The sequence below is a fragment of the Lissotriton vulgaris genome, chromosome 5 (assembly GCF_964263255.1).
Source record: "Lissotriton vulgaris chromosome 5, aLisVul1.2, whole genome shotgun sequence".
In the NCBI taxonomy this organism is placed as follows: Eukaryota; Metazoa; Chordata; class Amphibia; order Caudata; family Salamandridae; genus Lissotriton; species Lissotriton vulgaris.
The window spans coordinates 1,257,491,007-1,257,507,583 of record NC_141693.1 but is presented as its reverse complement, the minus strand read 5'-3'; the positions used below and the strand labels follow the sequence as shown (position 1 = coordinate 1,257,507,583).

Here is a 16,577-nt window from a genome sequence, read left to right as displayed (position 1 = left end):
CATGTACTGCACACGTCTATCCGGAAAATGTAATCATCCATATTATTTAAGATAATAGCCAGTGTTTGGTAAAAGACAGACAGATCAAGACCACTATGATCTTAGATGTCCTGCAGCGTTATACAAAATATATTTTAAAGTGTTGTAATAATTTTTAAGAAAGTAAAAGAATATATCAGGTTCTAACACTAATGGACCCGAATGCTGGTTAAGTAGTCCTTGATTCTGCTGAAATACACCGCACAACAGCAGTGATTCAGAGTTAAATTGGCGAGGTTCTGCCTTAAGGTCTTACTGTCACATGCGTTAAGAATAAACGAGGTGCGGGTTGCAAGCGTTCTGGCTATATTGTCTTACCTCAAGCGTTCTGTTCGGCCTCCCTGCTCCTACTCCCGTCGCCGTATATCTTCTCTCAGTCGTGTAATCGAAAGTATCTTTGCTTACAGAGGGAGTCCCTATTTATGTTAAGTTCACTATTATTGGGCGGTAAGTGTTAATCGTCCTGATTGGACGACGTAATGTCACGTGGCGTCGCGTCATACGTTGGCGTCGTTTGTTTACCTTTATGGACGCTGCATATGGCGGTGCAATAAAAGTAGGACTGGGTTTTAAATTGTATACAAACATTAACACGATGTGTGCTGAATGTAGACGACATAAAGAAATTATTATAGCGGGAGAAATAAATTAAATATTATTACAGCGAGAGAAATATTATTACGCCGACAATATAAAAGAACACACAATACGATTTAGATGTTCAATGGATTTACGCATAATAATTTCTTTATGTCGTCTACATTCAGCACACATCGTGTTACGGCGACGGGAGTAGGAGCAGGGAGGCCGAACAGAACGCTTGAGGTAAGACAATATAGCCAGAACGCTTGCAACCCGCCCCTCGTTTATTCTTAACGCATGTGACAGTAAGACCTTAAGGCAGAACCTCGCCAATTTAACTCTGAATCACTGCTGTTGTGCGGTGTATTTCAGCAGAATCAAGGACTACTTAACCAGCATTCGGGTCCATTAGTGTTAGAACCTGATATATTCTTTTACTTTCTTAAAAATTATTACAACACTTTAAAATATATTTTGTATAACGCTGCAGGACATCTAAGATCATAGTGGTCTTGATCTGTCTGTCTTTTACCAAACACTGGCTATTATCTTAAATAATATGGATGATTACATTTTCCGGATAGACGTGTGCAGTACATGCGCTATGCACAAAGATGATAATATAATTATAAATTGCCGATATACAGTGAAATTAGTCTATCAATAACGCACTATTGATAAAACTAGACACCTGAAGTCTGCATATTGAAACCTATCTGATAGGGCTGTTTTTAAACATGAACCCAGAATGGAATACTAAAACAGACAATTATTCTTATCCCTTTCCTAAAGAACCAGTGGCAAGACAAAGCCCAGCACGAATTGAATACTAAATAGCTGCTACATCAGCATAGTGAAAAGCAAGTGCATCACCCACTATTGCCAGTAATTTATACCTGGGTAAGTACAAATATGGGGTGATTCTATTTAAGTAGACCAGTAGACTGTTGGTTATCACTCCCTATTTGCAATAAACTAATAGGAGCTTTCATTTTCAGCGATACAGGAAATATTTATCGGTGGCTCCTACTACCCGCATAAGATTTATCCTCATAAAATCTCAAGGTAGTTTTCTTCCAATTTTGTGATGTAATTCTCTAAACACTTAAAGTGCTCAATTTTAAAATATAATCTCACTACCATTTGCAGATACCGTGAAGAACTATAGAACCATAACAGAAATTACTTTCAGTTCCCATACCGGATTATACAACCGCCAAATTGCCCTCCTGGATTTAGTTGGAGGCTACTATAACCATTAAGGTAATTTCTTAAGTGGGTGGTAATATTTAAAAAACCTTTCGCCTTGCATAATGGCAACCCGCCAGTAAGTGCCCCACACTAGGACTTTGGCACTCCCATTAACAACTTCAGAGTGGGCCATATTAGTTCCACCGACCCATATTATGGGCTTTCTTCACTATGATAATTTACATAGTGACCCACGAAATGGTACTAGTACAAATGCGCTATGCACTTTAGCAATACCTGACTAAAAACCACCTTTGTTAAAAAAAATTTTTTAATAAACTTTTGTCTTTATGCATAAAACCTAGTAGCACCTGTTCAAATGTTATAGCGGAAGAAAATGTATTGTTTTAGAAAATGATTCTGAAAAATTTTGGGTTTGAAATGATTAGTAATTGTATGTTTCCTTCTAGAACTTGGTCCTGAAGAAGGTTGTCTATCTCACTGTAACCGAAACGCCGCGTCGACCCCTGTTCTTTTGAACTTTTTTAACCTGAATGCTTATGAGTTGTTTTTTATAAAAAAAAATTTAATAAATGTAACAACATGCAATATGTATGTTTTTTAATGATTTGTTATGATGATGTTTTGATAATGTACTTTTTGTGAATAATTTGACAAATATATATATATATTTTTCTAAAACATTATCGTTTGATCTGTTTTTCTACATTTGATCTTTTGTGTGCATGTATGCAATTATATTTACAGTTTCTGGTGGTTTTATAGGTATAAGTTCGAAAGTATATGCTGTACTCTTTGTCCTGAAGCACAATAGAAGTATATTTCAGGTATTGCAAGGTATTGCAGAACGCATTGCAGTTCACTACGCCATTTCCTACCCATTTTGCGGTAACCCTGTGGGACGTTCTCAAGTTTCCTACGCTATCTCCCCTGTCCCAAAGTTGACAGTTAAGGGGGCCTCCTTTTCTTTACTTATTTGTATTATTTAAACCCACACTTCATTTTGAAACTGCCTTTTGAAGGTTCATTTGCCTTATTTTGTGAGTGCTGAGTTTTTTTTCCATGTGCGTCTTCTTGCTTAACTGAGTGAATCATCTTTGGAGTGCTGAATTTCTTTTATTATGGAGTGTAAAGCAAGACACCATCAGCCATGGAAGGGAAGAAATTTGATGAGTGGTCGGAGCTGGAGTAGTTCGAATACAAAAACATTTCAGAAAAATGTACACTTCTCCCTCCGTTGTGTTCAAGGTGGTTCCTACAAAAGATAGAATATGAATAGGAGACTTTAGGGGCTTTTGGACATTTATCTGAAGGACCAGGCATTGAAGCACAGTAATCATTATATTAAGCCTTGTAGTATTTTCTCTGCAGTGTGAGCCTTTACTAGCCAATCAGTAAGATAAGGGTAAACAAAGATGTGCTCTCCGAGGAGAAAAGCTGCCACTGTTGCTATACCCTTGCAAAAGGCCTAAGATGCTGACTTCATACCAGAGGTAAGAACTATATGCTGGTATTGACAGTTGCCTGCGTTAAGACGTTTCACTGCTTTCTCGCCAGTGCAATGTGGAATTATGCATACCCCTTTCGGAGCTGAAAAAGAGTAGTTGGAGACCCAGCATATGAATTGTTTCGTTCTTGATATATTTTGGGCAAGTTTGAATCTAATCTCTTGTTTGGGACCTCTTTAGTAAACAAAATAAATTGCCCTCAACACGTGTCTTTTTGTCTTTAAGAGGGAGTCGTCACTTTACACTTTCATAGGTTTTGCATCTTTGTGCTGCAATTTCATTAGGTATTTTGGTACAGGTTTAAGAGGAATTAACAGTGGAGAAGACTAGAACCAAAGCATGTATTCACTTTGTATTATGTCCAGTACCCACAGGTAATTGCTTACCATTCTTTGAGACTTTTTAAGCTACTCCCCTTGACAAAGTGGGAACATACAGAAGTCACTGTCTAAAGTGAGTTGATGCCTTACCAGATTAGGAAGAATATTGTTTATGTTGTCCTCTGCATATGGAAGATCAACTTTGGAAAGTTAACTGTTGTTGATATTGCTGTTGAAGTTAAGAAAAATTTGAGACTGAACCCTCTCGCTCAAATAGTAATGGTGGGCACAATGTCAATTTACAATTTTGAAAAATGACTTGTTATCCACGAGATCCACAGCTTGGAGCATGTAGATCTAAGGAGATGCTGCCACAGACTTCAGAGATTGACTACTCAGCCGAACTGAATAAGGTGCGCAGAACTTGGTTAGATAGTAAAAAATGTTCGTGTACAGCATCAAGGAAATCGGTCCGTCATTAGGTGTCATGCATGCCCTAAGTGCTATGGACCTACCCAGACATGGATCCTGAACTCAATGTGCCATAGGAATCAAACTTCCTCCTACTGGCAACGCTTAAAATAGGCAAAAACTAGTTTGGGATGTAGTTGCTCATGTGTCCATTCATAAGGACCAGAAAATCAAGTTACCTACTTTCGACAACTAACTTCAGATTCCCCACCTTGCAAATATTCTACAGGCATCAGACTGGGTTCGGAAACTTTAAAGCAGTACTACTGCGCCGAAAGGTGATGTCATTCATCTCAATACCAACCCTTTCTACTCCAGAAGTTACGAGTGGAACCACATATAAGTGCTACTACCCCTGTGCACTGACGTTAGTTGATTTTTGAGGATGTCTGCACCCTCAGACACAGAGCCTATCAGCAGATTGGCATGACGGATGTGCTTATTTCACGATTGGGAACTTTTCAGGTAGAAAAAAGAACACAGTTCACATAACGGGAAAGCATGATGGGCAGTGAGAAATCTGCGATTAGATTGATTAGATTGAGCATCCACCAGAAAAATAGTTATAGAGGGCAAGCTATTTTTCCTTCTGAAGAATGCTTTTAACTGCAGATTCCTCATAGATACCTATGATATCATATAGATACCATAGCATTCCTGGGTCTGTGAACTCAAAAGACACACAAATTCCGTCCTTCATCTGTGTGTCTTTTGCTTTCTTGCCCTAAGTGCTCAGCGAATGCCCAGTAGTGGATCTCGGGCTTACTGTGACTTTGGAATCAAGCTAGCCTGGATAATAAGGGGTGATAGCCCAAAATCGGTACCAGGATGCTTTTATCTGGCCCAGGGAGGACCTGGATTGGCTGTTTGGACTGAACTGTTCCCATGAGGAACAGGGTCAAGACTGAGTTGCATATGGCTGGGTCTAAACTGGGGTGGCATGGTGACTAAAAGAACAATTAATTTAATCCAGATATCTTGACTGCGGGTGAATGTTTGATTTGTTCTACATTGCATCCATCATTTGTGAGTCTTTTGGGGTCTGTGAATTGGATGAGTTCAAAAAGTTCTGCAGGACAGAGTGGGCAAAGTGCCACTCTCAATAGAGATAACGAACAAGGTTTAGTGTTCTGGAATGTATGTAGCAGCGTCCACATACAGTCATGGAAAACATCCAGGACAGACATTCCATATGCCAGTGCAGTAGTAGCCGCTTTGGATCTAGTAGAACGAGTCCTAAGGACTTCCCAGTCAGGCTGACCAGATTGATGTGTTTATCTCAATGGTGATATATTTCTATTCTCGATTGTTTATTTTGTGTACATATTTTTCGGTGCTTATTACTTGCTTTTTACAGTGCTCATTACTTGCATTTGACAGTGCTTATTTCTTGCATTTGACAGTGTTTATCCTTTGCATTTGACAGTGCTTATTCCTAGCACAGGACGTCCATTATTATTTGCATGTTTTTTACTATTATTATCTGTTTCTCTTAGCCAGTGTGTAGCACATATTTACTCTTTTGTAGTCTTGCCCTTTTGAGAAACCCACAAACAGCTGATCGTCCACCAATGTTGATCAGTATAAAAGCTTAGGATTCAAATAATTAAGTTTCTCTTTAACCTTTGATGGATGTGGGGGGGGACTAATACTGAAGAATGATACCCTGCCTGACATGAAATGCAGTAACCACTTTCAGTAGAAAGGAAACTCGGGTCCTCAACATCAACCTATCTGGAGAGACTGTGGTATAAAATAGGTTGATCGAAAGAGCCTGCAGCTCACCCATATACCTTGTCATTTTTATGGTGATGAGAAGGACCATTTTCAACATCATAATCCCCAATGGAGTGAGAGAGGTGTGGTGCAACAGCAAGAGCGGCTGACTCCGCAGCATGGGATTCACGGTTCGATCGCTGGCGGAAGCTCAAGTCAGCATTATGTGACTCTCGGCAATAGCTCACTTTATCGCCAGACGGCCCCCGCGCCTTGAAAGCCTCAAGGGGGTGATATGCTTGCACTTTACAAGGGAAACAACACTTACAACGCAACTTTTACAACGCACTACCTTTACAACAAAACTTTTACAACGCAACATCCATTACAACACATGCCATTACAAAGCAACCATTACAACGCATGCCACTACAATGCATACCACTACAACGCATACCTTTACAGTGCAGTCAATACAACGCATACCATTACAATGCATACCTACACTATCCAACACTTACCCTACTGTTGCACCCCCTGGAGTTAGAATAGTAATTTGTACCCCTACACTATCCAATACTGACCGTACTGTTGCACCCCCTGGAGTTAGAATAGTAATTTTAACCCTTACCCTATACAACACTTACCCTACTGTTGCACCCCCTGGAGTTAGAATAGTAATTTTTACCCCTACACTATCCAATACTTACCATATATGCAATGTAATGGTATGCGTTGTAATGGTATGCGTTGTAAATGTAGTATGCATTGTAGTGGAATGCGTTGTAAAGGTAGTTTCAAAGATTTCGTTGTAATGGCATGCGTTGTAATGGAATGCGTTGTAATGGATGTTGCGGTGTAAAAAATGCGTTGTAAAGGTATACGTTGTAAAAGTATGCGTTGTAACGGCATACATCCTCTTTACAAATAGGAATTATTTTACAATCGCATTACAATGGACAACTGTACAGCAGCTCAAAAGGGGCGCACTTAAAAAAAGTGAGGACCAATTGCAAGTCCTGCAGTGACATCACAAAGGATGCTGGTGGAAACAAATGTTGCAAACCTTTCGAAAGGCTAATCACAACACGTTATTTAAAATGAAGGCTGATCCAGCGTCTTCAAAAAATCTGAAAAGGCTAGAAAATAGATCTTTACCGTGCCCTAAACAAGTGTTTGCTGGGTCAGGGACAACACAAAAAACAAAACTTTTGACAGTCACTTGCAGAGGCACAGAGCTTTCTGTTACAGGACCCAAGACCCCACCAACACTGCTTGTTGCAGTACCACATGGCAGTGCTATTAGCTGTGAGCAGCTGCACCAGCCTTCTTTTGATGGTGTGCAGGAGGGCCTTCAATGCTAGATGAATCATCATCAACTTCAACAAAAAGATGTAAAGTTGTGTTTCAGCCAGCGACCAGAGGCCTCTAATCTCCACCTCTCTCAAATGGTCCCAGATGGCCACTCCAACCCAAAGATTATGCAACTGTCACCACTATCAAATCGGGATAAGGAGATTGATCTGCCATTGACCTAATAGCAGTGCAGAAGTTACCACTGCTGATCCTTTGCAGTCTCCTTCAAAATAAGGATAAGTCCAACAGATTCTTCGGGTGCTTTCCCCACCTGGCTATGTTTGACCAGTAGGATGTAGGAAGCCAACAATCCCAGAAACATCACAGTTATCTGTACTGAAATCCAGAGCTGAGGCTGAAACATTCGGCTCATAGCCTGAATGTGCTGGACCCTCTGCTCCAAGAGAAAGGCACAAAACCATACTGTATTCAGATTAGTACAGATGAACAGCAGAATCCGCAAAGGAGTCAGGTGTGGCACATTGATTGTGAACCCCAAAGACGTTAGGACTTTCACTATTGTCTGGAGTTAGTTGATTACTGCATAGGACAAGAATGCCTTTAGAAAGCAGTCACTGAGGTAGGGAAAGACTGGTACTCCCAACCTCTGCAGGAGGGCAGCCACCTCCGCTTTTCACTTTCATGAACACCCAAGGGGTACTAATGAGGCCAAAAGGGAGCACTGTATACTAAAAATGTTCTGAGCCTAGTCTGAACCACAGGTAGTCCCTCTGGGCCTCCAGGATGGAAATATGGAAATAAGCTTTCTAAAGGTCCAGCCAGTCTCCTGGGTCTATGGGAGACACAACCTGGGCTAGCGTGAGCAGCTTGAATTTGTCCTTCCACAGGAAAGCGCTTAGAGGGCAAGAATCTAAAATAGAACACAGGACTCTGTCCTTCAGCACAAGAAAGTAGTAAGAGTAACAACCAGTTTCCACTTCCGATTGAAGTCCTCATCCTGGGCTCCACCCCCTCCGATTGGGACGACTCCTGGTGGTCCGCAGATCTTGGATCCCCCTCACACCCACAGACCTTGCACAAAATCTCAGCATCATCTTGAACTCCTCGTTCACTATGAACTGCCAGATCAATGCTGTCTCATCATCCTGCTTCCACACGCTACATCTGCCCTGAAAGATCTTCAAGTGGATCCCCACGAGTCCAGAAAGACAGTCACACATGCACTCGTCAGCAGCAGACTCGACTAAGGCAACACACTCTATGCCGCACCACCCACAAACTCCTCAAAAACTGCAGAACATTCAGAACAGCTCCTCCAGACTCATCCTCAATATCCCCTGCTGTAGCCACATCAGCAGCCACCTGAGACACCTCCTTTTGTTCCCAGTCAACAAAAGAGAACCCCCTCAAGCTCCTCACACACACCTATATGGCCCTACATGACATGGAACCTGCATGCCCCAACCACTGCCTCACATTCCACGCAGCCACCAGAGACCTCTGCTCCACCCAACTGGCACTGGATGCCATCCCACATATCCGTAAGACCATGGCTGGGGGAAATATACTTCTCCTACTTTGCAGCAAATACCTGAAACACCCTGCCTCTCGTCTACATGTTAAATCACACTGGAAGACAATTTAAAAATGTTCCATTAATGTGGATGGAATTATCCATGTTAAGTGTTCATAATGATTCTGTCTTTTGTAAATATATCTATGTTGTAATGTTTGCAAAATAGTTTCTGTGGAAATAAATAAGCTGGCTTGTCCAATTAATATTAAATATTTGCCCCTAAAAAAATGTTAGCAGCATGGTGAATAAAGTCAACATTTGGCTATAATACATGAATTGAGCAGTATTTTATGGTAAGTGAGGGTGCCCTTCATCTATTTGTACATAGTAATTAGGCAACAGGTTTGGAAAATAGATTTAGGTAAAGACCATTTTCCATGCATGTCTCCATGCACAGTGTTCAGTTCCTTTCAAGCCATCCAATAAAGCAAGTACCACTGTTGACTGATGTCATGAATAACAAACAGATCAATGTAAGTAAATCTAAAATTAAGGGAGTTCTTGTATGACAAGTCCAGTCATGGTGTGGTTAACCAGTAAATTTAGATCTTTGGCTATTAGACTAGCCAATGAATCCTACTCTTGGTAGTTCTGTTTCAGGAAACAGAGATATGTCCTTCATTATAACAGACCAAGCTTGTTCAAACAAAAAGAACATCTTCTCCTAATCAATACCTTCTTCCCGCTTCTTCCAAGTATGAAATAGAAGTGATGAGGCTAAGAATGAACAGGTTGCTCGTTCTTCCTTTGTTCGCAATTTGAGCATCTCCTTCAAAGCCTGAATGCGTTCAGTCTTTTTCTGATCTTCTGTCGTCAATGATTTACTCCTATTCCTGGTCCTTTTAACTCCCTGTTGGTGTATGAAAGATGCACATCAAAATTGATTTTGCAGTTGTTAGACAAGGCTAATATCTCATTTGCTACCCTTTTCCCATAACCCGTTCTGGCCATTATACGTGAACCGATGAAGACTTCTCCTTTGCTTATCTGCATCTTATGCGAAGACAGCTGCCCACTTTTTATATTAGGTTGCATGTTCTTGCAATTAAATGATATGTTTGCAATGTAAAAAATGATCAAATATCCATAATATTCTCAGTCCATCAGATATGCAATAACAACTTTTGCAAATATTTAATTTGAACAAAAAATGGTGCCTGTCTCAGGTATGAAAATCGTTAGCACCAATGACCCTGAGACCTGCTCAGTTGAACGGCTAAGTCAGTTGATCGAGTTCAACCACTGAAGCCATTACTATAATCTCCATAAATGCAGCCTTATAGTTTTCCAGCTACCAGGCGCCAGGACAGTAGTCAGGGATTGATAATACATGATGCCTGTGGGAAGAAGCTCAGTGACCTAAGGATCATACAGATAAGAATCTTCAGATACTCAATCAATCAATCAAAGTACTTTATTCGGTTAAAATTAATAACCATAAAACCATACAAAGTACAAAATTCATTTACATTAAAATATTACACAAAATCAATAATGTAGATCAGTTTTCCTTGCGATCAAACAATAAACAGTCAACACCTCCAGGAATAGTTACAAGTTAAAGGAAAAAGCAATTAAAAACGAAAGTTGAGGTTTGTTACATTTTGGCAAAGCGATATTGTACATCATACAAAAAGAATAATAACTGTGCATTAATGATTACTGATTTGGGCAATATCCTTGTCCTATCGGATCACCATGTCTAAGCCAGGAAGTAGGTTTTGGTGATTATATGTGGGTATCTGCTGGTAGCTGATCGATACAGGGCCCCTCCTGTCCACCCAGTGGTTTTCCTCCACACTCCAACTTGTGGTTGGAAAATACGCAGTTCTGGGGTAGAAATCACACAATTCCTGTGTTGCTATTGGCCCATCTCCTCTTTGTGGCTCCCAGCTACGCAGATATGGGACGACCTGGTTATCCCTGAAGTTAACAATTACCAGGTCTCCGGCTATGGTCTTGGGTCGGGAACCTATCCACCCCACCCTTCTCACTTTTAGAATTCTTCCGTCGATATTAAATGGAAGGGGTCTGTTCTTCATCAGCCAAAACTGTACTTTGTTTTTAAGGTCCTGGTGACCTTCAATCTTTCCGATAGGGAGCTCAGGCACTCCTGAGAGGACACACACACAAAGGGTGATGCCTCCGGTGGTAAGTTTATACATTTATTAATTGCAGCTAACCCCTCACAACTCATTCCTACTTTGTTCGACCCTGCTCTGGGAGCAGAGCTAGGGGCCATTATCGATTTTTTGGGTACCTCCTTGCTTTTAAAAACTAATGGTATGGTATCCAGTAGCTGGCACTGGGCAATGTTGCTGTTTACAGCGGTGTCAGGCTTATTTGAGGGAACCATTCTCTGGGATTGGTTGTTTGACTTGGTATTTTCATCTATTTTTGAAATCTTTTCCCCAATTCTCTCTATCCTCTCAATAAGCGGGGATAGTAAGGTTTTGACCAGTTCTTCTAGATGGAGCAGCAAAATAGAAGGTAAGAGGGATACAGGGGTTTCCGGTGTTTGACGTGCTTCGGGTGTCTCGAGGGTGGTAGTGTCAATAACCGGAGGGGGGCTTGAGATTATTTCTTTGTATTTCGCTGGTTTCCCATTATGTTCCATACCTTTACGTTTTCTGCTCTGGGAAGAGACCTGGGGATGTGCTGTCGCTTGAATGGTAGATTTATCTGTTAGTGCGATATGAGTTTCGAGGGGACTTTTATTGGGTTGATATGATTTCCTAGGCTCGGGGCTTCCAATACCAGTAGGGCACGTTGGGGGACCAGTTTGTTCAATTCCCTGCTCTCTAGGAATGTACCTAGTATTGCAAATTGCATTAGGTTCCCTAAGTAGTAAAGAGTTTGGTGTATCGGTGGGAATCGAAGGGGATCGTACGCAGCATGTGGTATCATTAGGAAGGCTGTGTTCTATTGTCTCAATGGCCGATGTTACCCTTGTTATATACAGGTCCAGTGTCCCCTTGAGTGACCCTCCCTGAGAAGAAGATTGTTTTAGGGGGCCCTTTAGGGGTCATGGTGCAACTAGCTAATAACCCAAAAGCACACACCTATGTATGGGACCAGTGGGTATCTTAATCATCAATGGGGCTACTTGGAGAGGACAAAGATTTTCGTTGTCATCCTCTAGATGATTAGTCTCTAGACAAGCATACCTTAGTTCACTACGTTAGTCCCGGAAGACCAGGATGGGTGTTCCGACCCAACCTCTTCTGGCCTCTGAGGGCCACAGAGGGCCCGCCCTTTGCCCGGGCTTAGCCCGGCGTCCCGCGAGGGAGGACTGTCGGTAATTTTATGCGCCTCCTGGCGCTGTGCTGTGGTCACGTGGGCTGCTGGGGATTGCAGTCCCCTGTCCTGCACTCCACGCAGCGGCCGGCGCTTCCCGAGGTGGAAATGGGAGCGGGCAGCGGGAGGCAGGCGGCGACCCCAGAAAATGAAAGGGCAAAAAGGGCAGCAACTCTCCACCCGGGCTCCCCAGCGGCAGTGGCAACAGGCAAGTCCAAAAAAGAACGCTGCCCTTAGTAGTTCAAGTGATTCAGCACACAGTGCATCCCTGGTAGTCAGTATGTCAAAATATGCAAATCCTATTTTTTATTCTGGGCCGCGGGCACCTCCGTGCCCCCTCTCATGTGCTGTCACTCCTTCTACATCTATCCTCCAGGGCCACACCAATCCGCTTAAAATGGGAGCAGATCACTCTCCCACCGGCCTCCTCCGTGACCTGCTGTGCTCCTTTCACTCAGTGCCCCGCAATCTCACGGGCCCACATCGCCCCTAGGCTCGCGCAGCACAAGGCTTCAGAAAATGGCCCAGGAAGTCCCTTGTCCGCCGTCTCTGACGTCCCTCTGTGTGCCCGTGCGCCTCCCCTCCCCTGTCCCAGCTCGCGGGCCGTGGCCTTCCCCCGTGCCCCGCTACCACCTCCGCAGCTCGGGGCCCAGGATCGCACCACCACCCACTCACCGGTCCAGGAGAAGGCGCTGCCGTCCGTTTGCACCCCTTCAGGCGGCCGCACGCCGTTTTGCTGTGGTTCGGCTCTGCATCGCTGCTCCAGGTAGGTAGAGCTGTCGGGCCTGCTCTACCAGTCCTTGCGCCACTCCCCGCCGCCGGCAGTACTTCAGCCACGCCTCCTCTAAAAGTGCTCCGCGGTCCTCCGATACCTTCACTCGCAGCTCCGAGGGCAGTGAGGAGATCCCCGCTGCTCCGGTACCGCTGAGTCACCGCCCTCTGACTGCCGTGCCTGCCTTCCTCTCCGCCTGGGCCCATTAGTTCAGCTCTTTACATTCCTCTGTACATTTCAATTTTTGGGGGATGATTACCAAGCATACGAAAACTAGGAAATGACACTGTGAGCACAACAACAGCCTGGTAAAAATGTGCATCTTTAATTGTGAACATCTATACTTACTAAAGCAATATGAAGAGTCCCACAACGATGCTCTGAATATTTATGTTGGGGAAATGTTTACGTAGACACACACATGCACATGTGCATACTTACATTCATAAAAGCACACTAACAGACATATACAAAAATACAGTCTCACTCTCTCCATGGCTAGAACAACCCTACATTTCTATGGGAAGGGGGACAGATGGATGTGTTTTAGTAGTGGCAGAATGAAAATTTGCCTAGCTGTACTACAGTTAAGTTTCAATTCTAGTAAGGACACAGAGGCTAGGATTATGCCTTCTTCCTTCACTTTCCGCAGCAGCAAATTTAAACATCCAAAAACTACATTTCCCATGAACACCAGGGAAATAAAGTGTTTTCAACAGAAGTCCTTTCACGCTGTCAGCACGCCAGAACACAGCTAGTCCTTCCACGCTGTTTCCTTTATTCGCATAAACCATTCCCTGTCGGACTTCACGCCTCATGTTTAGATCCATCGTTTCCTGAAAAAATATGCAGTGTCAAAGAACCGTACGAAAACTAGTTAAGTTGTAGAACAATAGCAGAAGACACCTCAACATGAGTAAAGTCATTCAGTAAGTATGCACCACATTTCAAGAGAACCACAAAAGAATTACTTACACCAGAATGGGGAGGGTTTACGTCTTCAGTGGTCATTGGGCGGGATAATCCTCGCCTCCATGTCCTTAATAGAATTGAAACTTACCTGTACTACAGCTGGGCAAATTTTCATTCTATGTCAGGACCGGAGGCTCACAATATGCCAGTTCAAAGCTTGTCAACCACCAACTCTACCACTTCCAGCACTGGCATGAAATAAAACCTCTTTAAGGTAGAGTCTGAGGACCAATCTGCGGCGCCCATTAGATCTTCCAAACCCACTGAGAGAAAACGCCTTTGAAGCCATCGCCCCTCTCGCTAAGTGGTGTGAGGGTTCCCCTCTGACACAACACACGCCACCCAACAAATCCAACATGGCGGCTGCTAAGTGGCCAGGGGGAAGTCTACGTAGCAGACTAGAGGACCACTCTGATGACGAGCCAATCAGAGACCACTCAAGGGGGACCTTGGGAATTAAAGAGGCAGTGCCTGGAACGCCAAACGAGGAACAAGGAGCTGAGGCAAGAGAAGAGGAGGCGAAGACGAACAAGGAGGAAGAAGGAGCAGCCAAAGAGACGGTGCGCGAGGAAGAAGAGGAGCAGCAGCATTTCGACGTCCGCTCTGGGAGCAAAGCAATCAAGTCCAGCACTCCCACCGTGAAAGGAGAGGCTGTGACTCCTACCCCCACGGCCCAGCAGGGTTGTGGGTCCAGGCAAGTGCCTAGGGCTGGGTTCTTTACCTTAAGGGGCTGTGGGCGGGGATTAAGGGTCACATCTCCTGAAACCACCAAACAACCCCTTTTACCTAGGCACCACACGCTAGGGACACAACGGTGAAGGGAGGTCTGATCTTCATTTTCTTTTCTTCCCCCCGACGCTTTTTGCCGGAATCCCTCCCCTGTTTCACCCTGAGGAAACCCAGCAAGGCAGAGACAACACCAATTCGGAGGACAAATATTAGCAGTGACTGTGAACTGTGCTTTTCCATTCCTTATCCCCAGTGCTTGTGAACTGTGCTTTTCCATTCCTTATCCCCAACTCCCCTCCGGCTTCCAACGAAGAGACCAGTAACGAAGAATCCTATATGTAAATTTTTGCTCTCTTATAATACAAATACATCCTCCTTTCAATCCCCCTTTGAGAGCCTCTCCGGGTATTCTTTTGGTGTCATCAAGACAGAGGGGCCAGCCCCAACCTGTGGCAGGTATCACAGTGAGCACCAAACTTCTTTGTATCAATCCACGCCTCCTGCATCAGACAACACACCCATATGGCTATGGTCGGGATGAGACTTCTCTGTACGGTTTCTGTAGTGCAATGAGCAGTTGCTTCTTACCCAGAGGGTGAGTTTCTTCAGTCAATTCTTCGTAAGCTCAGAGGCACTGTACAACACACAGTTTTGGGGAGTCTCGAAATGCCAGGTATGAGATGACCCTGGTAATACACTTGGTCCTTCTACTTACTGTAGCTGATACCCCCTTCAGGGAAAACACTCTGGCCGAAATGTCCAAGGCTTGCATGTCCGAGACGCGCCTGCATGACACCAGGCATAAAAGCATTAATAATTTGGCAGTCACTTCCTTGCGTGACAGAAACCTGTTCAGTTGCCAGGAAAGAAAAATATTCAGCACTAAGTTTACGTCCAATTGGATGGAAAGGCGAATACCCCTGAGGAGCCAACAATCAAACAGGTGTTCCCCCACTGGGGAACCATGAACAGGTGCATGACCCTCTGAGATCGCAGAGCGAAAGGTATTGATCGAACAGTAAGCCAAACCATCTTAGGTTAAGCCCGCCAGGAAACTAAGGATGTGGACTACATCCGCCCCAAGGATCGACATTCCGTCACAAACACCAACGACCCCATCTGTTCCATGCTATTCAGTATTGCTTGGTCGTGCTGTCTGCCCATGCCTTGGTGAGTAGAGTCTGAGCCTGTCCGGAAAGGCCTGGGAGCGACCAGCAACACCGGAGATCCACCAGGCCATCATGGTGGCCATCGGATATGGGCCCTGCTCCAATACCCTGTCCTCTGGCAAAGAACTTGGGCGTATGGGTGCACTCTGACCTAACCTTTGAATCCCAGATTAGACGTGTGGTGGGGATCTGTTATGGTGTCCTGAAAAGTCTGCGAAAAACCATAGATCTCCTCTCGATTGAGGCCAGGAAGACGTTAGTGCATGCACTTGTCACGTCACGCCTGGACTATGGCAACATTCTATATCTGGGGGCAACGATTAAAAGTTTGAACCGGCTGCAAGTTATGCAAAATACAGCCGCACGGTTTGTTTTACGGCAACCTAGGCGGGCTGAGTCTAAAAGGGCTTTGGATACTCTTCACTGGCTTCCTATCAGGAAGAGAATTATGTTCAAAGCCCTCTGTTTTTGCCACTGCATTGTTCAAGGGAGGGGCCCCGAGATCTTCGGAGTCTCATTACCTTGTACAAACCCGCCCGTCCCCTTAGATCTAGTGGGACTGGACTGGTACTAGTCCCAAGAGTGAAGAGGGCTCGGATGGGCGGACGGTCTTTTAGGCTCCTGGCGGCCAAGAAATGGAATGAACTCCCCATCCAGCTTCGGCTGGAGCCATCTGAGAGCAGTTTTAGGACAGCGCTCAAAACCTATCTGTTCCGTCAATAATGGGAGTACGATGTATCTTGCAGGGTAGGGGGGGACTTGCTCTTCCACTCACTACAGCGTGGGGACACGCCATCTGGCGTAACCAGGCGATTTACAAACTCCCTTATTATTATTATTATTATTATTATTTTCAACGTTGCCTCTACTAATAGCCTATGAGGATCGAGATTGGGA

General features: G+C 44.0%; 1 protein-coding gene across 1 annotated transcript in view; it reads right to left on the bottom strand.

Annotated features, from left to right (window-relative positions):
* Positions 1-16,577, bottom strand: part of LOC147712426 (uncharacterized) — a 1,115,452-nt gene that overhangs the window by 377,912 nt on the left and 720,963 nt on the right. Inside the window, exon 10 of the mRNA XM_086919651.1 lies at positions 9,417-9,591. Within this exon, the coding sequence (XP_086775777.1) occupies positions 9,417-9,591 (175 nt within the window). The remainder of the gene's footprint in view (positions 1-9,416; positions 9,592-16,577) is intronic.